General features: G+C 46.8%; 1 protein-coding gene across 2 annotated transcripts in view; it reads left to right on the top strand.

Moving 5' to 3' along the window:
• The first annotated feature begins 297 nt into the window (after window positions 1-297).
• Window positions 298-27,876, top strand: part of WWC1 (WW and C2 domain containing 1) — a 68,894-nt gene continuing 41,315 nt past the window's right edge. Inside the window, exon 1 of one of the 2 annotated variants that reach the window (XM_063168593.1) lies at window positions 298-455. In XM_063168593.1, the coding sequence (XP_063024663.1) occupies window positions 337-455 (119 nt within the window). In that variant the 5' untranslated portion in view covers window positions 298-336. Of the gene's footprint in view, window positions 456-13,677; window positions 13,697-27,876 lie in introns of those variants that run through there. The other variant, XM_063168594.1, reaches the window with a different exon arrangement.

Genomic DNA, 27,876 nt, shown 5'->3' with positions numbered 1-27,876 from the left:
TGGGTGTGCCCGGGGGCGGTGCCGGGGCGGGGGCGGTGCCGCCGCGGGACTCTCGGGGCGGCCGCCGGCGGAGCAGGAAATGGAGGCGTGAGCGGGTGGAGCGGCCGGGGCTCCGCGCCCAGCGCTGACCGCGGGCTCGCCGCCGCCGCCGCCCTCCCGCACCGCCCCGGCCCGCCCCCGCCGCGGGGCCGGCATGTGAGGCTGCCCGGCGGCGGCGCCTCCCTGCGCGGCTGGGCCGGCGCGGCCCCCGCACCGCTGCGCGCCGCCCGCGGGAGGGGAGCCCCGGCGCGGCCCCCGGAGCGCAGCGCGGCGGTGCATGGGGCGGCGGTGCGGACCATGCCGCGGAAGGAGCTGCCGCTGCCCGAGGGCTGGGAGGAGGCGCGGGACTACGACGGGAAGGTGTATTACATCGACCACGGCAGCCGCACCACCAGCTGGGTCGACCCCCGCGACAGGTGGGCGGCGGCGGGCGGGGAGCCGCGGTGTGCGCGCCGAGCCCGGCCGGTCCCTGCTGCCGTGCCCTGGCTCCGCTCGGGCGGGGCGGGCCGGCGGCGGCGTTACCTGCGGGCCTGGCCGGCAGTGGCGCCTGGGAGCGGAGGGATGGAGGGGCTCAGCGAGTTGTGTTGCTGTGTTCGGGGCTCCCCTTGGCCGGCCCCGGCCGTGCTGCGGAGCCGCAGCGCACGCTGCGCTCGGCGCGGCCATGCGGCCCTGGCGGGCTGCGGGAGCCGCGGTGGCTCGGAGCGGTGTGGAGGGACGGGGCTGGGCTCGCAGGGCTGTGGCGGGCCCTGTCCTGCATCGTGGCCCACCTCTGCGGGCAGCTACGTGGCCTTACCGAGCTTGGCCATCGCAGAGGTTACGGACTTCTGGGTGTGTCTCTGATCGCCCCCTCTTTGCCGCCTTCTTCCTTGCGGTATCCCCCCGTTCCTGCTTGCTCTGAGTTGTTCTTTTCCTGCAGCGCTCACTTAGAAAAGTACGATAAACAGAAATCAGGGTGCTGCTCAATAGCGGGGTCATTTCCAAGCAACACTCTGTCCTAGCTTGTTGTGGTTCCATGCTTGAGGCAGTCACGGTGAGCCAGAGCACAGGAGCTTGGACGTGCAGCAAGCTCAACTACTGGATCACCACTGAAATTAGAAGTTTTTAACTTTCTCGTTTAATGCCTTGTTAGCTGAAGTTCCCAGAAACAGGAACTCAAAAATCCATCCTAGTGAATTTCCTAGTTGGAAATTCCAGCAATCTGAAGTATGCAGTTTGTTGTTGATCAGTTTCACACACTTCCCCGTCTGACAGTGAGCGTTTTCCTCGTGGGGCAGAAAGGGCAATTTCTGAATCCGTGTTCCTTTCTTCCCCTTGCTCCAGCCATCAATTCAAGGGCCTTCCATTCTTGGTGGGATGTCAGGACTTTGCCTTCGCTCCGTTTACTTAGATGGGTTTTTTCTTACGCGTGGAAGTGAATGATTGTCCAGTTTTACAAGATTTCAAGGAGTGTTCTGCATTCCAGGAATAATCCTTGTGTGTACTGTACACAAATGTAACCTGCTGCCAGCCAGGGCCTTGGAACTCCTCTTGGGGTTCAGTTTTAGCAATGTGGTGGAGAGGGGCCAGTAACAGAGTTGTTCCAAGGTGTTTCTTTAACCTTCATAAAAGTCGATGGAAGCTTAAATGAGAAATGCTTTCCTGGCATCCTTATTCTGCTCAGAGAATGAAGATGAGTGAGAAATCTAATAGGCCTAATGCAGGCTTATAAAATTCCTGTGTGCCCTTGGCTGGTGATTCAAGAATGACAGAAATGACTAAATGGGTGCCTTATTTAGCCATGTGTACTGAGCTGTCGCAGAATCATTACCTGCTCACCACTGCTGGAGGACAATAATCAAAAACATTCTGATAACTCTTATCACATGACACTTGTTGTGCACATAGAAATACACCTGAATACACGTGGCCCTGACGAGCTTTGTGTCTGAGTCATCTTCCAGTGGTGCTACCAAGGAAACTGCCCCTGAAAATCCACAAGGTTTTGAACAGTCTGCTGGTCCACAGTAGAAGAACTATGTGGCACAACATTTACCCATCATCTGGTGGACCCTGAGCTTGTATGAGCTGAAATTTTCCTCTGCCATACAGGAAAGAAGTTTCTCTGCCAAGTAATTACCACTGCCTGTGAGTTGAGAACCCAGTTGATGGGGGATTTCTCATCAGCTCAGGTCATAAGATGCCTGTTCCCTGCAGGGGAGAGAACTTGGATTTACACACTGAGCATTGAACTTCATCACTTTATTTTAAAGTTTAAATGATTGAAAGGTTAGCCTTTTACAAGCCATATTTAAAATTGCTGCAGCTGAGATGTGTGTTTGTGAATTTGCTACAGTGCTCTGTGTGCTCTGCTCACACAATGTGTCTGTAACCCAGCAAAAAGCAACAGATAGGCGGTAACATGGCTGTGGAAATGCAAGTTTGAGGAATGTGGAGGAAGAAGTATGTGTCAGGGCTCACTCTGAACCCAGTGTCAGTGGGGACCTTTGTAATCCTGATCAGCGAGTAGCAACTGGTAGCGAAAGATAGAACACAGGTTTTTAAACCTTCCCTAAATCTTTCATTCTGGCTTAATTTAGTGGAAATGAACATGAGCAGGGATACCATCTAGCTGCAGGGCATGGACAGTCCCACTGTTCAGTGCCAGCAGGTTTGCAGTCCTGCTGAGGTTGGTTTAGCAGGCTGCCAGGGAAGCAGAGCTGGCTGTGGGCACACGGGGTCTGCAGCAGGGATGGGGAGCAGGGGGTGAAAGGTGGGACCTCAGCTGGGCCTGGGCTGTGAAATCAGAAGCTGGGCTGGTGCTTTCCCAGTTCTTGTTTAGCCCATGGCCCCAGTTCTGCTGATGGGCTGTTGGACTTTGCCAGGAGGAAATCCCTGGCACCTGGTGGCACCTCAGAGTCCTGTAGAGGTGACCCCAGTGATGCTCAGCTGCATGTCAGAGCACTTGTACCTTGTACCTTTTAAGACTCAGGGCAGTCCTGAGAAACCTGTGGATGTTGGAACATTTTGGGAAATCATCTAAGATTAAATAATCTGAAGAATTTTGTGATTTAACTGTTGCTGTCCCTGTGGTGTGATGTAACAGACAGGAATCAAGGTACTTTGCATTACAGGAATTTCAGGTTAAAGAGCTCTAAGGCAGTTCTTCTGAACAGGTGGGGGGAAAACCAAAACCCTGCTGTGTTTTCCCTTTTGTAAGAGGAAGCTCACATAGCTGCTTTTTTTTTCGTAGATCTATTGGAATTGAATACAGTGTGACAGGAGTTGAAACCTTATTGAGCTGGAGGAGAAAATTTGTCATTCCCGGTTTTAAACCTAAGCATGACCTTTCAGTGTGCACCAGTACCTACCAGTTGGTAAAGCATGCCAGAGAGCTGTCTCAGTTGCTTTAACCCAGAGTGCATCTGCCCTGGGAGCTGCTGTGCTGGTGGCCAAACAGAAAATGCCAGTGGTGTCTCAAAACTTCAGCACCAGCTGCTGCCTGTTCTTAGGCATCAGCATGAGCAGCACTTGAACCACAGAGTGCCCTGAGTGACATTTCAGCTTTCACCAGAAGTGAGGATTAGAGATGGGAATCTCTGTTCCAGTGCTGTGCTGTCCTTGGGCTCTTACACCCTCCTTCAGGCTGTCTTGTAAGAGGATAAATTTTTCAACTTCTCCTTGCCTTTCAACACAGAAGCTGCAGGATGCACTGAAAATTTGGCCATGCCTGATAATCCATCTCACTCTTGAATACTTGTTGTACTCTCCTACTGACCTGGTGGTGTAAGCAGGTTTTTCTGGATTATTTTAGATGGAGCTGACTGAACTTCTCATGTCACTTCTATCACTGGAGTCCTGCTGAGAATAAAAGCTATTGAAATAGGAGCAATTGTAGGTTAAACTTGGTGAAATAACTAAACACCATCAGATATTTTGGGAGGCAGCAGTGCCTTAGTTGACGGCCCTTCATTTTTTGAAGGCTTTTGTTGCTGTAAAAGGTTGGGAGATGTTCATTAAGTAAAAGCCCAGATTCTGCATTCGCTACCTGAATTCCCTTCCTACTCCACATGCAGGTTATTCTAGTATGAACCTCCAAATCAGAGTTTTGGTGAAAAGATTTACCAAGGTTGAGGGCCAGTGCATGTGGTGTCATGTCTAAGATCTTGACTGTTTTAAATATTAGGGTTACCTGTTTACCCAGGAAAATTCAGCTTTGCTGAGCCTGAGGATTTTAGTGGAGAAAAGCCAGGCATATAATATGGAGAGCACCATCATCTAGCCATGCCCTTCTAGGCTTTATGAGAAGTGCTGCAGAGTATTGTCTCCTCTGCATTATTCTGATCTTTAAGCTTTTCATCCCCAGTCTGCTCTGCACACTTGGTCTGCAAACTGCCTTTATTAAAGATTTAGAAATGTGAGCATTGTGCTGAAAATTCCTTGAATTACTATTACTTGCTTAAATGTGGAATAACTTTAATGACTGGAATAAAGCTGCTATAGCTAACTTAAGTGTGAGAATCCTTCAAAATAAGAGGGCTGGAAGAAGGAAGGGCAGTAAAAGGCAGCAGGAACAAAAGGCGTTGTGCTCTTCTGTAGATGAAAATCAGTAAGCATAAGGAGATGAGAGAAAAATTGTCCAAAATAGAAAAACCAGGGGAGAGAAATGCTCTTTGATCAGTGCCAGTGGCATAGGTCATGCAGCTGAAGGCTGCTAGTTTGATGCCTCTTGTTGCCTTTGTGTGCTGATATCTAGCTAAGCACCCTGTCATATGTATGTGAATCTGCTGCTTTCTCCTGTTTGCATTCCCCAAAAAAGCTGACAGCTTTGTAAGGAACAGGAGCTTAGTGTGTGCCCATAGAAACTGCTGATGACCATTTTCCATGAAGAAAAATGCAGAAGGGAGTGACAGATATGCAGTCTTCAAAGTCATCCAAATGCCACCTTTTAGAACAGGTGTCCTAATATGCAGGATTTGTGCTGTTCTCACTTTTTGCCATAATGATTGGTTTAAGTAGGTGCTAATACATAAGGAAACAAGGATAGCAAGTAAGATTATGGTGACACTTGAAATAATTTTAATTTATTAATATCAAGTTTCTTCCAAGATGAGTTAGTTCAGAATGCACCTGTAGATTGGAAAAGTGGGTTGGAGCTGAAATCCACCACACTGCTTCAGTTATAGAAAATCAGACTTTATTATTTTGGGTTGATATTTTTTTTCCCCTGGACTACCCAGACAAACCTGGGTGTTTTGGAGACTGCAGGGGCTGCCTTCAGAGCCAGTGTGCATCCTGAGTTGTGTCAGCTCACCTCACACTGGGGAGGGAACTGAAAACAACAGGTGTGATGCTTTTAACAAGGGCATCACTGCTAAAGGTGTGGTATGCACACGTGTGTGGAGACAGAGGATGTTGGCAGTGACTTTAGAATGACAAAAAGCATTATTTTATCTTGCTTCCCTATGGAACATGATAAAAAAAGAAATGTGAGGCTTTGTTCAGCTCAGCAGTTTTTTAATGAATCTTGGGGAATTCTGAGTCTTAAAGGATCAGAAATGCTTTTGAAGAAATCTCCATACATCACATTGTTTAGAAATATGTAGGTTGAGCTTCGTCTTATGCTCTGGCAAGGTCATCTTGCTCACAAGTTCCCTCCTTTAATTTTGCCTCAAAAACTGACAGCGTGTGAAGTTAGACTGACTGGAAACTTGTTTGGCAACAGAATCAACAATTCCATCCCTATGTAGGTCATATATTTTCATATCAGCATAGCTATCTTGATCTCCATCCAGTGGAATGGCAGGAAATTGGCTAGTAAATTCCAGAAGATGTGGGAATGACAGGAGAGGTGGCTGCAGTGTTGGGCATCTGGGGCAGCTGCTTGCTGCTGTTGTTTTTTGGGGCAGCTTAAACTGCTGTTTCTGCCAGGGTGAAATTCTGTATGAGTGCAGGGAGTGAGGTCTGGAAGGTGGTCTGGCTGAAAAATGTAATTTTGCTGTCTGGGTTCATTTACAGAAACAGTGGATCCAGGCTGTGCTGGGGCTGAGCTGGGAGGAGTGGGAGTGGGGCTGGCTCTGGTGGCAACCCAGGAATGCTGCTGAGGGTGCACTTGTGAAACTGTCCCCAGGCACCTGACCTGGCCAGGCTCTCTGCCAGCCCAGCTGAGCAGGTGTTCCCAGGTGCTTAGCTCTGCCCCATGATTTCTGATTGAGTTTTACAGGAAGAATGGATTTACTTGTCAGAGCCCATCTGAAACCAGCCATGAGGCAGAGCATCTCCTAAAGATGTTCTTCACAGGGCAGCTTCATAGCTAGCACAGTTAGGGGAAGATGAGTTTGCAGCAGAATTTTCCATGTCTGAATTTGATTTAGATTTCTCTAGACTGAGCCAGAAAATTTATTGGAAGATTTGTCCAAAGGAGTTAAATGAAATCACTTGTATGTAAAGAAGTGGTGTTTGCTAGGTGGCTCAGGGGGGTCCTGTCACTGACCCACCACTCCAGCTTTTGGGACTGGCTCTAATCTCAGTTGCTGGAGGAATCTATTAGGAAATAACTGCTACTGTGTGCTCCTGGAGGTGGCTGCAGGCTGCCAAGGCTGTCCTTGCTCTGTGCTCAGCATTCCCAGCAGCGTTCCTGCTGCAGGGACACTGCTGAGCTCCCCTGTGACAGCAGGGACACGTCCTGGGCTGGCCTTGGCTCTCACTGGTGTCCTGGGAGACACCTTCAAGCCTTTCTCAGAGACAGGGAGAGACCATACAGCTGGCTTGGGAAAGCCTTGCTGGTCTCCCTGTGCCAGGGCTGGCTGAACCTGGTGGCCTTGAGTGCTGCACCAGCAGGGCAAGAGTGTTAGCTGGAATAATTAATCAATAAAGAGGGGTGGCAGCAGCTTGGCAGAGTCAGCTGGAGGTGTGTAGACTGGTGCTACTGCATGCACCTGTAGGAGAGCTATGCAGATTGACCACTTCCTTGGAGAGGAATACTTTTCGTGCTGGCTGCTTGCCATTTGTGAGACCTGTTTAGTAAGGTTACGTGCTTTGCTTGTGGTAATGAGGACTTGGCTTTATTTGAGCAGTTTAAGCTCAGTTCTTGTTCACAGGGCCTAAGGTTACTGTTCCCTCCTCCCTTTAAAGCTACATGCATAGATAATTGGCTGAACAAACAGTGGGCAAACTGCTCCCTGCAGAAAAATAACTGCTTTTCACTGCCACTCATTCAGTGAAGTGGCATCTGGAAGACTCTCCAGATAGTCACAGGAGGTTTGGTGTGTAACAGGAAGATGCAAAGAAGCCAAATCCTACAGCTGTCAGTGTTCTCTGTTTTTTTCATGCTCTTGGAAGGGTTCTCCTGGCTTGGTTTGTTCTCAGTTTGTGCTGATACCTCCGGCTTCCACCCCAGCATAAGTACCCAACACATTTAAAAAACAGATGAATTGCTTTCTCAATCTCGTGGAGGTGCTGTAGGGATTAATTAGTTCTGACAAAGTGCTTTCTGGCTGAGATGTCAAACTGACGTTTCAGGACTAATGGTATTGTTTAGTGAAACTGTTTGGTTCTCCTCAAATGCCTAATTACTATTTTAGAAGAATGTACTCTGTGGAGGGAAGCTTTATTGATTTAAAGCACGCAATAAACAGGATTGCTTTCAAGAGGCAGCCATTCATATCTGCTCTGTGAGAGTTGAGATGCAAGGTGGTCACACAGCTACTTTGAACCAAAGTGTAAGTGAAGCTATTGCTTAAATGACCCTGCAGCAGCTTGCAGATTTCTCATATGTGACTTTCAACTGCCTTAATAGCCTTGTACTGAGAGCAGGGGCAGTCCCCTGCCAAGCACAGGGCTCTCTGCTATTTCATCCTTCACAGCCCTGCCCCACAGGGAGGATGGCCTGCAGAGGAACAGCAGTGGCTAAAATAACCTTCTGGACCCTTCAGGCAGCACAGGAAAATGTAGGTAACCCCAGAAGTGCAGTGTGAATCCGTACTGTGGATTATTTAGTGGTTAATATTGCTTTGGATGCCATGAGCCAGCTGAACCTCTGCAGCCACCTGAAGGCATGCTGGTGGCACACTGCACAGGCTGTCCCCTTGGCCATCAGGTGCCTGAATCCCATGGGACATCCTCCAGGGGCTCAGGCAGGTTGGCACCATGGCTTGGCAGCAGAAACCTGTCACACCACAGCCCCTGGGTGAAGAGGAGGAGTCATCTCCTGACATCCTCGTCCTGGACACGGGCACCATTGTTGGACTGTTTGAAACACTGAGTATATATTTGAGCTGCTTATGCAAATTGTCTCAAAGGGGATTTGGGTGGGGATGGTAATGGAAAGCATTTGGCTGTCATGTGTGATGCAGCTCTTTGAATTATCCAGCTTGTTTCCTGGGAGGTATCAGGCTGATGGCCTGTCTTGAGTGGTGCTGGATATTTTTTTTTTAAATAGTAAGACTGATGTAAATTCTGATGACCTGTACTGTGTCTAATTCCAGGTGATCTTTTCATATGGAATTTTTTAAAATAAATATTCTTAGCATGAATAACATTTGGTATTGTAGAGTTTTTGGCATGGTTCACCTTGAAATTAAATAATTACTTTGTACAGGCTTTTTTGTTGGGATATGGATGTGGTGATGCTCAGGTGTGTTTGATTAGTGGTGTGTTAACTCTGAAGAGAATGAGGAGGTTAAACTCTCCCATTCAGTGTATTATTCAACATTTCTCAACATCTGGTGTCTCTCCACTTCAGCTGTCAGTTGACCCACTTGTTGAGATTTTGCTGAAGTTCCTTGAAGTCATCTCCACATCCAGCTAACCTAAACAGCTTGTCAGCCAGCAAGGCAGTAAGCCAGGTTTGATATTTGTCTTTTCTTATGTCACACCACAAGGTTTAATCATCAGAGTTAGCACAAGTTATTGCCTTGATGGGACTGTTGAATTCCTATATGGACACATACATAGAAGGCTTTAGGCTGTTTAGCAGTTCTCAAAAAGTTTTCCAATGTTCTAAACATGGACAGATTTGTCTGGCAAAGAGATCAGACTTATTTTGATCTGTATGTGGAGAGAAGGGAAATGTCATGGCTTCTGCCATGTCCCATGGTTTTCTGTGGCACTAAAGATGTCTTAGACTTCTTAACTTTTCCATGTTTTGCTTTTGGATGTGAAAACTCAGCTGAGTTGGTCTATAATTCTGAGTAAAGGTATATCTATTGTCATCTATTTGCTAATTAGTCAGTGACTGCTGTGTGGCAGCCATGGTGAGTTTCTCATACAACTGGTTTACTGATGATTCTGTTTGGAATGTATCTGCCATCATCTGCCTGATGCTAATGAAAGCATAACCTGCATGTGAATACTTTCTTAAAGCACATCTCATTTGCTTCTCTTGTATTCCTTGGGCAGTACTCCTCACTTCCTTTTTAAGATTTCTTTTCCAGAAGATTGTATGGATGGAAGGGAAGAGGTGCATGGCAGGAGCCTGGCGTGGTCATTTGCAAAAGGGTTTCATGGATAAAAATCTTAGTTTGCAAAGATTTGCAACTGAACTGGTCACACATAGTCTTCCACTCAGTCTTGTTTTCACACATCTTTTGTAAATGCCACTCTTATCCCTAAAGCAAATGTTCTGTGTTGAATTTTCTCATCTTTATTCTCTATTTGTCCAGTAGTGTGTAGCCAATAGCCCAGAGTGTTTCCTGGTTTGTTTTCTCTCTGTTTCCCAGGTGCAGGCTCCTGCAGCCTTGGGTGGTACCTCTCACAAGTTGTGCTGCATCTTCAGTAGCTTGGCTGGGCTGGGGTCCCTTCCAGTGCAGTCACTGGGGTTTGCCTCAGGTGCTGTGGTGGTTCTTCCTTCCTGTCAGGTGAAGATCTCTGGATGGGTGGAGGACGCCTGAGTGCAGCAGAGCATGCTGCAGCTCACAGCCAGGTTGAGGCCTGGGAGGATTTGTTCTTGTGTCAGACCTGTCCCGTGGTGTCTCTGTGGCTGCTGCCACAGCCCCTGCAAGCAAGGTGGGCCTGGAGGCTGCTCTGGGTTTCTGACCAGAGCCAGGTGGCACCAGGTCCTTGGGAGAAGGTGCAGTTAGCCCCTGGTGTTGGGGTTTTGCTGTGTGTGGTAACAAGAATGAGAACAGCCCAAGGGGTATTCACACCTGTAAACCTGCTTGGAAATCTGCTGTGGCACTCGCTTCTGATGGAGTGTGGCACGTTGGCAAGTGTTCCTTTGCAGTCAGGTTTACTGAGCAGAATTGCAGTGAAATAACCAAAGTTTGATAATTTTAACAACTCCCTTTAAAGGCTTTATTGTTTGAATTGCTTGTCTGGAGTAGTTGGGCAGTTGTGTGGCAGCAGCTCTGAATGACAGTACTGCCTCTTGGCTGTCTTTTTTGAACACTGTCTTTTTTGAATGCTGCTTTGGTCCAGCTGCTTCGTGGCCAGCCTAGATCCTGTTCAGAGGTGTAGGGAATAACGAGGCTATGTCAGTATGAATTAGGAGCTTCACAACAATAATTTTATTATTTATGTTGCATTCTCAATATTTATGGAGGGTTTACTCCCCCCTAGCTAGTGGCTTTGCAGTCAAAGGCAAGCTGTTGACCTGTCATTTTATACTTCTGTGTTCCCAGCTCTCTGCACTCCTTTTTCCAGTGATTGTTGCTTCAACTTTTTCTCTCCCAAGCCATGTAACACTGCTGCTTATTTCCCTTATGGCCATGTTTGCAGGGTCTTTAAAGCCTTTCAAAAGTAAGCACTTTGCCTGATGGGAGAAAAAGGTTTGTGGAGTTAAAAAAAAAAAAGGCAAGAAATACACTGTAGGTAATAGATTCCAAAAATGCAAATTTGTTTAAGCAACTTCTTAAAAAGGAGGGAGGGAGGAAGGAATTGAAGATTAAAACCTGTGTTTATATACATGTAGAAGCTGGAGGCAAAGCAATCCATTCATAAATATACAATAGGATTTATGTCATGGTGAGAAGTGCTACATGCATATTCATGTGTAATTTGCAAATCCTTTGGTGATTAAATACTTTACTCCAAACTCAAGAACTAAATAACCTTCTTGTTGAAATGAGACGTCCAAAGGCTCTAATGCTGCTCCAGTGGAGGGGAAAGGCTGGGTGGTGTAATAGATCTGATACTTTAATTTTGACTCTATTAAAAGATTTTTGGTGTGCTTTGGGCATTATTTTATTAGTATAATCAGGAAGTTTCGAACAAAGCATGAAGCAGAGAATTGCAAGGAATATTGTAAAGCCTGTCATGCTAAGAAAAGCAAATAGGCTTAGGAACTTGTTAGGATGTTTTTCTCAACTGATTTTAATGTCAAATACCTTTATCTAAACTTTCATATCCCACAGGTAAGAACAGAGTCGAACTAGTAACAGCTTGAAGGGCAGCTGTCTTAAAGTAGCTTTGTGCAAGTGGAAGTGAATTGCCTTTAAAGAATGTAGCCTCAGTTCTTCACTAGGAGATGGATATGAATGCACTGTTGCCAATGCTTTAGGTTTTCAAAAGTCTTTAAGTGCTGTAGGTGAAGTGCATCCTTTCTAACATCGTGAGCAGGGAATAATGCTGCTGTGGAGTAACTGTTTCCTGCAGCTGGTGTTTCATGGAGCTGGTGAGTGCTCAGTGACAGTGCTGCGTTCCTGGGCAGGGTGTGGTGACGCAACTGGTTTATCCTGCCCGTCAGTCCTCACACTGCATGATACTGGGAAATGGGACAGCAAGTGCCAGGCATCCTGCTGAGAAACAGCTCAGCCTGTGCCTCCAACATCTGTGATAAGGTGGGGTTGGGACTTGTGGTGCGATTCTGTGCCTGCCCTCACCTTCCTGGGCATCTTGTCACAGCTGGGAGTGGCGGCCACCACACAGTGTCCCCTGCACAGCACCAGCTGCTCTGCTCTGCAGCACAGTGGTGGCCCTGTGGCACTGGGCTGCTGTTGGTGTGGGTGTTCATGTGTTGCTGTGGGCAGTCACTAATGAACCAGAGCTCTTCTCACTTCCTAAAACTGGACCTGGTCAGTTCCATCTAGGTAAATTCCCTGCATACCCTTTGGGAAGGCTGTGGTTTATTCTTGTATCTGGACCACCACAAACTGTTTCTTACTGTGCTCTCCTGGTGTTCCTGATGGCTCATTTTGGAATTGCTCCTTTTTGTAGCTTTCTGAACTCTTTATCCTTTGTGCTTAGTTTTGTGTTGGCAAAATATAAAGTACATCGATGCTGGATGGGAGAAGCCAGCAGAGTTCTCGTGTTCTTTCTTCACCACTGAGGTTAGTCCCTCTTTGAAAGTTGTGTTGTCTGATTTAGTTTTCCTGCTCCTGTTCTGTAACAGCTCACCTGTGGGATGCTTTGATTGAGCTGAACAAGAAGACAGAGCAGTGCACTCAACTCGCTAAGGACCAAAAATGCATTTTTCTGGCTGGCACAGGTGTAGCAAATTGCCCTTTTAGTCCTGTTTACTTGTTTTTCTCATTCAGTCACAGGTAGGTTCTGCTCCTTGGGCATCAGAGAAGAGCCCTGGATCCCCTGCTGCTGTCTTGTGCTGTGATCAGGGGGCATGTGGCATAGGCAGAGTCCCTCCCATGCCTGGGGGCTCTGCTGTACAAAGCTGTGCTTCAGCTGATTTGAAATATTGTTTCCAGGTAACTGTGAAAAGCTGCTGCTTTTACAATGTGCACTGAGAATTTGTATCATCTGCCGTGTCAGAGCTGCAGTGTGTCTAAGCTAGCGGCTGGTCACACACGGGTGTGGAGATACAGCACTGAGTCCTTGAAGAATATGAATTGGTGTAGTTCTGTAACAGGCACAAAATTGAGCTAAACAAACTCAGCTCTCCTTAAGCTGAGTCCTGAGTTGGTGACTTCTTGGCTTTATAGGGTGGGCACTTCACCCATCAGGCAGTTCAGATGCACACAGGGGAATAGCTGGTGTGTGAGGTGTGGTGTTTCTAATTACTGTGACCAGATGTATGAGAAGTATGAGATGTATGGTTTTATGCCAGTATTTTTTATTATATGTTGATGAGGAAAGCTAGAAGAGGTAAAGTTATTAACAAATCCCATGTTTTAAAATAATGCTATACAGGCTGGATGGGAGGTGAATTTGATTTTCCCTCTGGATTGACCTCAGAAGGTTGCAGTGAACCATTTCTTACAGTATTGTAACTACTTGCAATTTTGCTGGTGGAAGCAGTAAAAATCTTTGCCCTAGGGGCTGTTTGTGGCTGTGGGCCTGAGCAGAAGCCCCAGTGGCAGGGCTGGAGCAGGCTGAGGAGCCACTGAGCCATCCTGCTGTGGGAGGTGGCCATTCCTTCAGCCCAGGTGCCCATCTGACTCCTCACTGATTTCGCTGGCATGCAGAAAACTGCTCCCTCTCTTTTTGGGCACAGTTTCAGCTGCTGCAGTGAGCTGGAGCAGCCCAAGGACTGTCTGGCAGCAGTGACAAGTCGAGGTGGGAGTGACCTTCCTGCCCAGCATGGTTCTCCTGGAAGTCACAGCTCACTCCTGAGCTGCTGTCAGTGCAGTTGTGCTTGCCTGGCACCACGGGTGGTGAGTGTGGGTTCAGCCAGGCAGCTGTGTCACTTGCAGTTTGTCTTTCAAAGCAGACAGCTTAAATATCAGATTGATGCTTCCTCAGCGCTGCGGGCTGTAATTCCATCTGCTGCGACAAGGTGACACCTGAAAAGGTATGTGCTGCTTCCTGCATGTCCTCCCTGTGCCTTCTGCATGCACAACTGCAGGCACCATTTCACCTGCTTGTTGGCCTTGCTCACCATGTGGTTGTTTGGGAGTGTAGAAAAACACTCAGTATTTTCTCTGAAGTGCTGCTGGAATTTCAGTGTCATATTTTCATTCATCCTGATCACTGCAGTTTCTGCAGTATCACCACCCTTTGTCTTCACTGCTTTGGAGCAGTAGAAGCATCTGTTTATGCCATTGATTTGGCAGTTATTAGAAGGACATTGAACAAAGGACATTATTCAGAGTGTTCAAACACCTCTGCCCAAAGCTCTGTGTTTTTATTAGTGTTGCAGATTCATCACTGATTTTGGAACTTGATAGCAAGTTGGCTCTCTGGATCAGTCTGTAGATCAGATTGAAGTTACTAGACAAGGGCAGCAGGAGTACTTTGTCCATCAGAGAATTTCATCTTGATCTTTGCAGGTGAGCTGAGCTGTGGATAATGATTTATTTAGCTGAGCTGGTGGGAGTAAGTTAATATGCATGTTGTGAATTCTGCATTGGTGCTGTAGATCAGCATTTGGGTAGTAATTAATAAAAAGGGTAACAGTGAAAATGCTGAAAAAAAAATACTGGTATGGGAGTTGCATTTCATTCAAGTGCTGCTGGTGAAGTAGTAGTGAGTTAAGCAGCAAATTTCAAACCTGTGAGCTCTCAGGATGGCTTGCTTAATAGCAGGTGTACAGCACTGTAAGGCACAGTGTCAGATCCATTAAACACAGCTTTGACGTAAGGATGAAAATGAATAGCTGAGATATTTTAGGTAATTGCCTTGAGCAACAGTGATGGTTGTATTGGAGCAGCTTCAGTGAGTTATAAACAAGCTTCAGCTGAGGCCAGATCGAGCAACTGATGATTTGCAGAGTGTCTGGTGTGGTTTGCCTGGAGAGCAGCGCACATGGTGTGTGCAGCCTGTGCTCCTGAATTCCTCCTTTTCTGTGCCCACAGAGGAGTGGGTGTTCAGATAACGCTTTCACCTCCCCAGCTGCTTTAGTTTTACCTCAAGTGTCTTGCAACAAATACTGGTTTAGACTGAGGGAGACTGACTCATTCAGCTGCTTCTTATCCCTTGGCACATATAAAGGCTGCAAAACCTGATAGCGATGGAGAAAAAGTGTTACTGAGGGATCTTGGCTAGAAATACTACTCTACACTGTCTGGGAAAAAAAACCAAACCCAGCTTTTTCCTTTTTTTTTATTGGGATGGAAGAAGAGAAAGCACAACTGAGGTAAGCTGGACAGGAATGTCTTTCTAAGTGTCATCTATAAAAATTTTGGATTATCCATAGAGAAGATTGGCTTTGAGGCAGCTTGTTTTTCAGAACCTTGCTTTCTAAATTCAGGGGAAGGTAGTAGTGACCTGGGGTATTCCAGGCCTCACAAGAAAATCTCAGGAGTGAAATGTCTTGTGCCTTAAAGCACCTGCAGATCCTGCAGCTTGTTTGCTAGGCTACTTTACAAATAGGGCTTATTTTTGTGAGGAGAGCATAGGTGTAGCTCACCATCTTCCTTTCCTGACTACATCCCCTGAAAACTGAGAGAAAGAAAATACCTTGTTACAGATCAGCAGGAGCTGGGGCTTGATATGGCACAATACAAAAAAAAGTGATTTTCTACTGTGCCAGGTTTGTGTGGCCTCTACTAGATTTTAACAACTTATTTTGACCAACTTGTATTTTCCAAGACAAAGCTGAAACTCTTACAGATTTATGCCTTCTGCTGCTTTCCTCAACTTGCAGGGAAGAAAAAATTGTGAAAACGGAGGTGGTTTGGCTTGACTTGTTGCAAAACTCCAAAATAATATTCTGTGCGTTCTGCACCAAATGCTTAAAATCCTATTTTGGAGTTCACACTAAATAATAGGCAATTAAAAATGGCAAATCCAGTGCCAACTACATCCTTTTGAAAGTATAGCATAAGCTGTAGGTATGTGATTGCTGAGGATAGGGCTGTCCATAGGATGTAGCTGTGCCATGTGCATGAAGCCAGCTGGAGTGGTTAGAGCATGTCATGTCAGATATTTAGATATTTGGAAACCTGAATTGAAATCCTCAGCAGAAGAAATTCAAGAATTGCCAGAAAAATAAAATAATCTATGAAAAACATAGCTGTTGCTCTCAGTTTTTAAAAGCCCCTGGATGGTTTGGCCATGTGCAGCACGGTGGGGAGCCCTGGTCTGAGCTGCAGACCTGGGGCTGCTGGGGTGCTCTGAGGAGAGCCCTGTGGAGCAAAACTAGGTACCAGTGAATGAACTGGCGATGGCTGAAGGGAGCAGACATCCCTGGTGTGCTGCAGCATGCTCTGTCTGGCAAACACCTAGCGCAGGGCTCTCCATCTGGCGTGGGCTGGGCCCTGGCGGAGCGGCTGCTGCCATAGGAACCGCGATCCCCTTCTGCCGGGATGAGCCCGGGACAGCCCCGCTCTGGGCTCGATTTCGAGCTCTTTGTCCTCACACGCCATCACCTGCACTGCTGCCGCGTCCTCCCCAACACCCCTCCTAACAGCTTCAGGATATAGCTCCAACACTGTGCTGCAGCCTGCTGCCAGGTGCTCAGAGTGATAAAAGAGAGAATGAGGATTTTAGCCCTCTTTGGGGAAGGGATATGTGCAACCGAGGGGCACAACAGCCAGCCTGAGCCTCGCAGGGCTCAGCTTTGTATTCAGATGCGCTGGCCTGCGAGCTGCAGACATTCCAGATACTTGTGTTCGTTTTGGCTGTATCCAGGCACGCACTCACAAAGAGCAAGATGCGTGCAGTGAAGTATAAATCCCGTCCTCTAATGACTCAAAGCACTGTTGTGTGCTCATACATGCTTAACAGATTGTATAATTAGCTGGCTTTGTAAGCTGGCAGCATGTATGACTCTCCAGTAGCCCCCTAAAAACGCTGTGTGGTGCAGGGAGTGTATGCGGGTCCTTAAGCTGCTTGTATCCACGCAGCGATGGCTGCTGGGCACAATAGAGGGGCTGCGTGCCCTGTGCCCACAGAAACGCTTCCCAGGCCCGGTGCCACCACCTCTGCCTGTCCCTGAGCTGCCAGCAGCTCTTTTCCCCTTGTTTGCTGCTGCTGGGCTGGTTTGCTGGCTGCTCTGGGGACAGGGCTGTCCCCAAGGCGGTCCCCAGGCAGTGCCCTTGAAGGCAGGCTCGGCAGATGGTGCGGCCGAGCGCCTCTGTGTGCGCAGCCTGCGCTACCGCGGAGCCCGTCGGGTGGATGAGGATCGGCCCAGGCTGGAGCCCGGCTTTATTTGCAGTGTTTAATAGCGGAGTGTTGCTCGCTCAGGTGGCGAGGCTCGCTGCAGAGCTCTCCCGGCCCTGGCAGCCCAGGCGCACAGGCGTTGCTGGGCCCGGAGCACGGCGGTGCCGGCTGGGCAGGGCCGGGTTGCCCGGAGGAGCGCGACAGGTTGTGCCGGTGTCCGGGAGCAGCACCGGGGCCCAGGGCTGCGTGCTTGGGATTTCATTGGAGCCGGGGAGGAGCCGGCGGCAGGGGAGCGAGCATGACCTTGAAAATCCTTATCGAGATGAAAAGGTGCAGTGAGGGAGCGAATTCCCCGCGCACAGCGCCCGGCTGGGCTGGCAGCGAGCGCTGCGGCCTCGGTGCCGGGAGATGCTTTCCCACTGCCCGGCTGTACCCCCGGGGCTCAGCCTGTGTGAATCGAGGGGATCGCTTCTGCATTGACTGTTTCCATGCATTTATAAGTAATAATGAGCCTGAAGGCAGTAGCAAGGCGAGCTGTGGCAGCTGGAGAAGATGGGCCACTTGAGAGGAGCAGGTTTAATTATGATTCCGTGGCAGGTGAAGCTCATCTGTGAGTTTGGTGCTCAGAAATTGTGTGAGCAGCCAGACAGCTCATCCCAACCAGCCAGGGGGGTTGTGGTTCTCCCCATAAAACCCCCACATTTGTGTGCTTCTGTTCCTGACACTCCTCTGTCCTTGGCATACTGTGGGCTGCTGGGTGCCCCTAACCCAGCTGGGGATGCCCTGGTCAGAAGGGTCTTGGGGCTGCTCTGCTCTGTTCCTGAGCACAAACAGTTCCTGCGAGGACTTGGAGAGCTGCTGGTCTGGGAAGAGGAGCACGGAAAAGCTGCATAGTGATGCTTTTTACAGGAGCAACAAACCCTTAGCCTGGCTCAGTTGCTGATGTGCATCCAACACGATTCTCCTTCTCTCCCTTGCACTAACACATGCCCTTGTACTGTCACATGCTAATTCAGGTTAAATAACTGCATCTCCTAGAAATTGATCCTTTTCTAAGATGCTTTTTGGATGCTTCTAATCCCAAAGCATGTCCCAGGAAAGTGACACTGTACAGATAAAGCAACCCTTGCTGTGTAAAAAAGTAATCAACACTTGCTTCTATGAATATGTGCTGTGAAATGAAAAATGCTGCATTCCTGAAGAAATCTAAGCATTGTTACAGCTTGAGTGTAGCACTTCTGTTGCTGAGGCTGCACTGCAGCTTGGAAGCAGATACTTAAAATTCATTGGTTTGTGGTGCTTTTTTTTTCCTCTTGACAGGGATAGAATAAAACCTGTCTTTCTCCATAGCTATAGGAACATAACCTTGTGGGGTTTTTGTTGGAGGAATTCAGGCATTTACTGATGTCTTTGATAATTCCTTTCTAAATGCTTTAGCTTAGAGCATTTGCAGAAAATGTTATCTTATTCAACAAGTTCAGCTTTTTTCAGTTTTAGAGGATCTGGGAATTTGGATGTGTACTAATGACCTTGGGACATTTGTTTTTAGGTCCTATGGAATGGGGTGGCCTCAGCCCAAGGGAGGCTGGAACTCGCCCAAGGGAGGTGGAACTTGCCCCTGCTGATGGGGAAAGTCCCGTTGCTGTAGCACATGAGGACTTGTTTCCCTGTTGCATAGCTGAATTAACTTGCTGAGGAGTGACATGAGTAGCCATGCCACCAGCTCTGGTGCTCCTGTGGAATCAGCACTTGGTTGTGTTGAGTGGCAGAGTTGTCAGGGTTGGTACAGGCTGTGCTGTATCCAGTGGGATTGCAGAGGATGTGCTGCATGTCCAGAGCCTGCTTCTGAACAAAGCACAGGGTGGTGTGAGCACACTTTTTCTGTCAAAGCTTGTGGCCTTGCTGCCCAGCTCCTTCATCACTCTGAGCTTTGTGCCATGCCTTCAGCTTTTGTTTGCCACGATACTTAAAACAAATCTGGCATCTCTGGCCTTTTTCTTTGGGGTTATCTGGCTGGTAAAGCTGGGATGAAATGCACCCTGTTAGTTGGGATTCATCTCTTCATTTTGCAGGGTGGAGCAGCCAGGGTGGCGGCAGTGACATTGGGTCTCTGCTGTCATACAAGCCAGGAGCTTGTCTGAGGTACATCCCTACTGCATAGGTATGGGAAAAGTGGGAGTACAGAGACAGCAAAAAGACACAAACAATCTGTGGGTTTAACCACATTCACCAGGGTGTATTGGAAAGAGGAAGATTGTTCCTTTGGAAGGAAGGAGGTTCCCGTGCTCTTGGTCATAAACTAAAGTAAAAGAGTAGCTAAATATTAATAATGAGACTATGTAAGGTGTGTCTCTGGCACATACCTGGAGCATGAGGTGTGAGCAGCAGTGATAAAGTGATATGTATGCTGAGTCTCTGCCTAGTGGAAAGAAATGCTGTCTGTTTTGAACTGAGGAATAACTGAAAAACCAAATCCTCAGCTAGCTTGTGCCATATCTGAGCTGGCAGAAGGACTGTTAAGTGGGCTTTAAACCACCCAAGATAGGTGGGAAAGGGGAATGCAAGAGAGCAAGTGGCATTATAACTTCCATGTTAACACCAGTTTGATCTGTTGGCAAAATATATTCATAGTGGATCATTAAAAATAAGTGATATTTGTGAGAGTAAATCAATCAAACTCACTTGGTGATGCAAATCTCACTTTTGCTGTCCTCAGATGCGTGAGCAGCCTTCAATAGTTGTTGATTTGTATCGACTCCCTTGCAATGTGTGAAGTACTGAGCTATGTTTAGTGCTTTGTACAGTTCTGCCTATAAACACAGTTTGGCATGATTTTTTTTGTGGCTTAACTACATGGTAAATCAAGGCTTTGTTACTTTGGATGAAAAAGATACTAAACCTATTAATTTTATACTCTTACCTTCTAACTCTACATCTCCTAAAGGTTTACTCTCAGAAGGTTGTTCTGGAAATTCATTCTTACTCTGACATTCCTGTTCATTTTTATACAGTATGGCTTTTCAGGATCTGAGAACACATTGCCTCAACACTTAAAGCAACAGCAGTAGATTGTAAAGCTCATATTGTGAATTCCAAGTGCTGCATTCATGAGCTGAGGGCTGTGCAACCTGTGCTTTGTATGAGAAGTGAGTTGCCATGCTTTCAATTCCACAGGCTGTCCTCAGTGCTAACTCACAAGGCTGAGTCTGCTGAAATAGTTTTGGTTTGCCACTCTTGAAGGAATGGCAGGGACTGCAGTCTGCAGGGCTATGCCTATGCTCGGGTGAGTGTTCTGTATCTGGAATTCACAGCTGCTTTGCAAGCAGAAGGATTTTTCTTCTCCTGTGTTCTCCACTGCTCTGACACCATCTCAACCAGGCATCTGCTCTGATCCTTGCAGGCAGCCAGAAATACTCCTGTCCATTCTTGGTACTGAAATACTCCTGTCATTCCTGGTACTGAAATACTCCTGACCATACCTGGTACTGAAATACTCCTGTCATTACTGGTACTGAAATACTCCTGTCCATACCTGGTACTGAAATACTCCTGTCTGTACCTGGTACTGAAATACTCCTGTCTGTACCTGGTACTGAAATACTCCTGTCCATACCTGGTACTGAAATACTCCTGTCCATTTCTGGTACTGAAATACTCCTGTCTATTTCTGGTACTGAAATACTCCTGCCCATACCTGGTACTGAAATACTTCTGTCCATTCCTGGTACTGAAATACTCCTGTCCATTCCTGGTACTGAAATACTCCTGTCAGTACCTGGTACTGAAATACTCCTGTCCATTCCTGGTACTGAAATACTCCTGCTCATACCTGGTACTGAAATACTCCTGTCATTCCTGGTACTGAAATACTCCTGCCCATACCTGTTACTGCTGAGTTTACAGTGGCATTGAGAGAGCCCTGTGGGTGCTCTGAGGCCCCTTGGGGCCTTGGTAGTTTCCTCTGTGTAGCAGGGTTCTGCTCTATCTGGCTGGTGTCAGATCAGAGCCATGCAGTGAGGTTTTCAGACACTGCAGAAGAGCTCAATGCCTGCAGGTGAATTGACTCAGGGCAAGGAGCAGAAGATGCTCTGGTGAGGCCCTGCTGCTTGCCTGGACTGTGTTCTGCAAGGGGTGCAGACCAGAGAGCCTGCCAATGTTGCTGTTGGACATTGGGGCCATCAGATAGCTCTATACCTCAGTCAGAACATTTAAAATGAAAGTAGCAAGCAGGCAGCCCTAGCAAAGCTGCTGTATGGATGAGCAATTAGCCCAGTGCTAGCAGGAGGTGAACCAGGGAGCAGCCTGCCAACTCTGTGCATGTGAAACAAACTCCTGTGCTTCCCTTGTCCTTCCTAAATAGGGTTTCATACTAGCAATGCTTGTTTTCTACACTGGGGAGATGAGATGAGTCCAGTGAGGCCACCCTGGGGTTGTCTGTCTTCCCACTTCAAATGTCACGTGAGTAAAGGGCACAGGAGCTGACAAGAGGCAGCTGTTGCAGGAGGCATTTGCTGTTCACAGATGCTGGGGAGAAGGTACAGGACCATGCTTTTCTTCTGAAAGAATTCAGGTTTGTAATCACTGTACATGAAGTGTAAATTCAGTGTCTGAAGCCCAGTTGTCCCAAATCTCTTGCCCATCATTCCTTCCTGGATGGTCAGCCCAGTGCTCCCTGCACTGCACGTGTTCCTGAATGCTGAGGTAGGGCAATTCTTCCATACTTGCCTCCTTGCTGAGATCTCAAATATTTATCTTTTTCTGACAGTAGCTATTGGTTCCCTGCTCTAGGAGCTGTACTGTGAGGGGAGTTTGTCCTATACACCTCCTTATCTCGAGGCATCTTGCCAATATAAACTGCTGCCACCCACACTAGGCAGCCTTTCAGGGAAGCAGGAATGCAGGCTGTAGGAGCAGAGACAGAGCCTTCCAGTTCATAATCTCCCAAATATGTCAGAGAACTAGTCTGACTACTCTGGATGCTTGGGAGGCAATTTACCCCATAAATTGAGCGACCAGTCCCCTTATTCAAGAACAGTTGAGCTTCCAAGTGAAGAGAAAGCTGACTTAGTTTTAATCTGCTCAGGCTGTGCTTGTGGCAAGGCTGCTTTTCATCCTAGAAGAACTGAAAGCAAACTTAAAAACCAGTGTCAGCTATTTAAAATTAAAGATGTTTGAATTACTTGCATGGTTAAATTCCAACTCCTGCATGCTTTTAATTCAGTGGTGTTGTACTGTTCTCATCAAGTTGTACCTTACACTTTTATATCTTTTCTGCTTAATTGGTTCAGGAAAGCATGCAGGATATAGAGGCTGGCAGGCAAGTTAATGTTGTGAGAAGCCTCATCTCCCATTTCTTGACTTTTTAACCTTGAACTATCCCAGGAATTTTTGCATTTGAGTGATTAAGAAGGTATGACTGACCTCCTGCTTGCAGAACCGGTTTGTTAATCGCTGGGAATGATCTAAAATCTGCAAGTGGTTTTTGATAGCCTTCTCCTTGCAAATAACTTCGTTGTTCTTTGCTTCCAGAGGTAAATGATCTGCACTGAAGAGCCATACACAGCAAACAGACTGTCAGTGTGTGCAGAGCAGGGCTTGTAAACATGCAGGCTTTGCAGAAGTGGAAAGAACGAGCAAGCAGCTGACTGTGCTGGTGCTCTGGGCATACTTTTTGTGCCTGGTGGGGTCATAAACAATGTGTTATATAGATTAATGCTTCTGTGAATCTGTTTGACTAATAAAAATGTATAAATGCATTTGTGTTCAGCATACCTGAAATACAGCCTGGTGCCTGACTTTCAGGTGTCTTTGGTGTCTCCTGATCTCTTTTGTGGAGAATCTACTTAGGCAGTACGTGACTATTTTCTGTATAAAAGAAGAATTTAAGTGTTACCTGGACATGTGAAAGCACTAAAGGGTCTAATTGCAAATTACACACAACTCAAGATCACCTTAACGAGGTACAGAGGTTACCCTCATGGCCTGGCCAGAAAACATCACTGAGTTCTTGAGTGTCACTAAAAATGTATAAAATTAGGATAGCTTGGAAAATAAGCTCTGAGGATAGATGTTGAATTTGCTTATCCTAGAGGTGGCCCAGTGCATGAAGCATCAGGGGCCAGGAGGAAATACAAGGGGAAGGAGGTCTCCAGGAGTCTGAGAAGATGCTCAATAACCACGGCAATGAAAGAACCACTTCTGAAAAGCAAACAGCTCTGCAGTTTGACTTGCTTGAGGAGATGTGTGGTTTATTGTAAGCCATTTCTCTTGGTAATATTTATGTTGTAGTTTAAGCAAATTTGTTTGGTTTACACTAACAGCTTCAAATATGAGGTTTTTTTTCTCAGAGACCCCATTTTACTGTAAGAGTGTAATTCTGTTCCCAGTTAAGACCAGGACCACACACTGGCAGTCACTTAAATGACATATGCTTGAGGTAACCAGAAGTTTAAGGTGACTGGGCCTTTGTGTACATTTTGGCATAATGTCTCCCTTCCAAACTTTGAAATGTTGTGTTTGATCTCTCATAACTAAACTCTCCTTGGAGTGTAGTTAAGAAGCTTCTGAAATCTTAAAAGTTATCACTTTTTAAAAGCTTCTCCTCGTTACCTGGCAAGCACATTGTTGTTCATGGTCTTCCTCTGCTAATGGTGATCCTTAATTGGGCCTTTCTGCTCCTCTGGGTGTCGAGATCTCCTCCTCCAGCTGCAGTTGGTGAGGTTTTGGTGCCACTGAGGTGTCACTTGGCCTGGAGCTCCCTGCTGTGTCCCTGCTGTGTCCTTGCTGTGTCCCTGCTGAGGATGCTGTTGGGGATGAGCTGTTCCCATTGCCTGTTTCCTAAATTCTGTTGGAGTGGGAATCCAAGGGACCATTTCATGGTGCGCAGGTGTGTGGAGATGGGGTGAGAAAAGCTTTGCCAGCAAGATCATAAAACATTCAGTGCCACACCTGCAGCCTCCAAAGGCAATCCTCCCTACAGTGAGAAGATGCTCCCAGGGAAAATAGTTACTATAGTGACGAATGGCCCTGGTGTGTTTGAGGGCTGGATCACCAAGTTGAGTAATAAATGTGTAGGTGTCTATTTTTAAAAGCTTTTGTGAGGAGGAGATTGCAGACAAATTTTCTAGGACTACAGCAAAGTGATAGGTTTTTCTGTGCTGAGGTTTAAAAATAATCATCGTCTGTCTTGAGAATGAGATGACCTCATTAAAAACAAAGAAGCTTGTATGTCATCCTGTGGAGCCTCCTGGCAGTGATTCTTGCAGCAGCCTTCTGAGTTCCAGCCACAGCTCTGCTGGAAGTTTGAGTTCCTCAAAACTCTGTGTGCACAGCAAGCCCAGTGTCACAGCTGGAACTGAGGTGCCTTTAGCTCATCCTGGTCTGTGTAGCACATAATGAGCAGCGGGTTTTATTCAAACCAGAAATGAGGGTATGCTGTGTAAAAAATAAATAACTAAACAGAAGCCATTGAAAATAAAACCTGACTGCAAAGCTTCTCCTGTAAAATGCTGGGTTGAAAAGCTGTTTGGTTTTGTAAGAGAAATGGCATGGGTGGAAGTATCTGCCACAACTCATCATTGTGTCCTCTGGCTTGGCTTCTTGCCCGAGGGCTTGTCTGCCTCGCACCTGCTGTGTACCTGTGAGTGCAGGAGGGAAGGGGAGAGCTCAGCAGGGCTGGCAGGGTGTTTGCCAGGGGCTGGTGGCTCAGGCTGTGGCTGTAAGAGGAGCTGACAGGAGGATCCTGAGTGATCCAGGTGCTGCCTTTGTTGCTGCTGCTGTGGGTGAGCAAAGTGCAGGAAATCCCCTGGGCTGTCCTCTCGCCGTGGAGTCATGAAGGATTTCATCCCAGGCCATGTGATCTGTGCTGAACTGATTACAGTAAGGCTCTCCTGTTTAAATGGCTTTACTTTGTTAGGGGCTCTGAGGAGCCCTGCAAACACAGGGTTTAAGTGGGTTTATGCATGCTCTGGAAGCCTGGCCCTGGCTGTTGGTTTATAAACCTTCCCTTCTCACTGACCCAAGCTCAGTGTTTGCTAAGTGCACATCCACCTGTGTGCACTTCCATCCTCGTGGCTCTGAGCCTCACCAGGAGCTGCCCAATTGGTACCAAAATGCAGTAATTACAGAAATAACATTTCCTGGTTTAGGCAGTTCAGAATTGATTTCTGTTACCACTGCAGTATTAACTGCAGATTTGTAAGTGGCACAGGTCACCCATCTCCAGCTCCTGCTAGGAATCTCTGTACAGCCATGTTTAACAAACCTTCTGTCAATCAAAAACTGGTTATACAGGGATTATTTGCCTTCAGTTTCCCATGTAATGAGGTTTTTGATTGACAACAGTGGAGTTCAAGAATATAGAAAGGCTTTCTGAATCTAAGATGAGCAAGTTTTCATTTAATACTGTTTGCACATGATAACATTGGCTTTCAGTTTTATCTGTGATAGCAAATGAAGGTGATCAAAAATCAGAAATATAGAAACCCTTCTCATTTTAAAGTAATGTGACTTAGAACACAGAGGTAGGAAGCTAACTTTCTGTTTTGTGCTGTGGGAGTGGGATTTGGACATCATTTGCTGTACAAATAGTTGAGCTACTGTGGGCAAACATTTTGCAAAGATGGAAGTGTCTCAGGATGTTCAGCATGGCTGGTGGGAGCAGTGGCTTTACCTTCTGCCTGAAGACTGTCAGATGCTCCTCAGATTAGGAAGTTGGGTGACGCTGTTCTTGTAGCTCTGTTACCAGGATTAGTTTCTGAACGGCCACCTTGACCTGCTGTGTGTGGTGGTTGCTGTGGGTACCTGTTTTCCAGGTGTCCTAATGAGGAATTGCACTTCTTCAAGTAAATTTGTATTTCTTGAATGAAATGAAATATAAAAATTGCATACTGGAAGATGAGAAAATATCATGTAAATGGATAAATGTAGGTTGATATGTTATTTTCAAAATACTAATTATTCCTAATAATGACCCCAATTGAAACATACCTATGGGGGAATGGCAGTCACAGGTGTGATGAATGTGAGATGTGGGTGAGTTCCTGTGAGGTGAGTGTATGGCTTACTTTTGGGTGAGCTAGAAGGCCAGAGTTAGGCTGTGATTTACAAATATCTTCTCCAGCTCAGGCTAGTTTCTCTTGTAGAGCTCCTGTGCCGAGCTCAGCCTCCAGCTTCGAAGCAGATTAAGCCCTTGAGGAATAGTTCAGACCTGACTGCTGTCTGATGGGTGTCAGAGCCAAGGGAGCATGGCTGGGAGATGCAAACAAACTGCCCTCAGTCTCCTCTTCTGCAGGCTGAGCAAACCAAGTGCCCTCAGCCCCTCCTCAAGCAGCTTCCCCTCCAGACCCTTCACCATCCTCTGGATGCTCTCTGATGGTTTAAAGTCTTTGTTTATACTGTGGTGCCCACAACCACCCCCAAGAATGGCGCAGGCAGTCCCAGGTGTTTCCTCCAGTGCACCACTTGGTTATAACACTCTAAACACTGCTGTGAATGGGTGGCATGATTGCTGCTCTGCCCCTTCTGCAGGGTGCTTTGTAAGAAGATGTGCAATTCCACCCTGTGTCTGCAGTCCCTGGCACTGCACCCCAGCTCCATCCAGCCCTGCAGTGATTAAACCTGGAGCCATGCATCTCCCATGTCCCAGCTGCACTGCTCAACAGCTTTGGTGAGGGACCCAAGCAAGAATCCCTCAACACAGAGCAGTAAATAAACCCATACTTAAAGTACATTGGGTGAGGGTGTGCTGCAGGCATAAAACACACGTCAGTAAATTAATTTGTGTTGCACACTGAGTAGAGTTTCTTGCAGAATTCTGCTCAAGAATTCCATCTAACATTAATATTAAACCCTGTCTTGGTAAAAAACAAAAACCAGTGTGGAGCTGCACTATCAGCCCTGGGTCTCTGGAATACTTTCATCAGGGAATGGCACTGTAGTGCCAACTTTGGTGCTCCAAAGTGTAACACCAAACTTTTAAAGCTTCTGTTCAGCTTTTGTCCAGTCTTATTTTGTTAGGAGCAGCTGAATTCCCTATAAAAGTGCTCAGAAACTGTCAGACTCAATAGGAAGCCAGGACCAAGCAACTGAAGGATGCTTATTCCTATTTTCCATATGAAATGCAGTGCATGAACTACATCCAGCCAGTTCTTTCAGTTAGAGTTTTGGAAAAAGGAAGAAAAAAGCAAGGCAGGATCAGTCTGCTATAGCAATGACACAAGCCAACTGGAGACTTGCCAGTTACTAGGGCTCAGAAACAGACAATTATTTCACTTTTTGAGACTGATATTTCCAACATATCTCACAAGGAGCACCCATCACCAAGCACAGACTAATGCCCTCCTTCCTGGCTGCCCAAAGCTTCCAACTATCCCATTTGTACAGAGGAGAAATCTGTCATTCAGGAAGCAAACAGAATAATTATTAGTTTTATAACTAAGAGTGTAGTTCCACTTGTTATAGACAAAATAGCTGTTTCCCCAAGTAACTGCAGCTTCATAACCATATTACTTACTTTTCTAAGCTCCTTTCCCTAGCTGTTATGGGAAAAGCTGTTACAAATCAAAGTAGCAGTGGCACAATTAGATGAAAGACATGTAATATGTTGCGTAGCAAGCCTCTGAATACAGCATAAAAATAAAATAGAGATTATTTCCTTGTTATAAGATATGATTTTAGGGGTTGTTATGAAGACTAAAATAAACCAATTTTCCAGAAGAGATCCAAAAATGCAGTGTTTCCCCAAGCATACTCACAATGATGGATTAAAGAGTAAAAGGAGAAGCTTCTTTCTCCCAGCAGGACATGATTTAGTTAGTGCATTACTGCTGCATAAAACAGGACTGTTCCTCTGCATGTGGGAAGTTAAAGCTAGGACACATCTGCAGGACTATTCCTTTGAAACCTCTCCTTTTCAATTTACAGAGCTTC

Source organism: Melospiza melodia, chromosome 14 (assembly GCF_035770615.1).
Source record: "Melospiza melodia melodia isolate bMelMel2 chromosome 14, bMelMel2.pri, whole genome shotgun sequence".
Lineage (NCBI taxonomy): Eukaryota > Metazoa > Chordata > Aves > Passeriformes > Passerellidae > Melospiza > Melospiza melodia.
The sequence above is the reverse complement of the archived record's forward strand: the minus strand, read 5'-3'. Positions and strand labels throughout refer to the sequence as shown.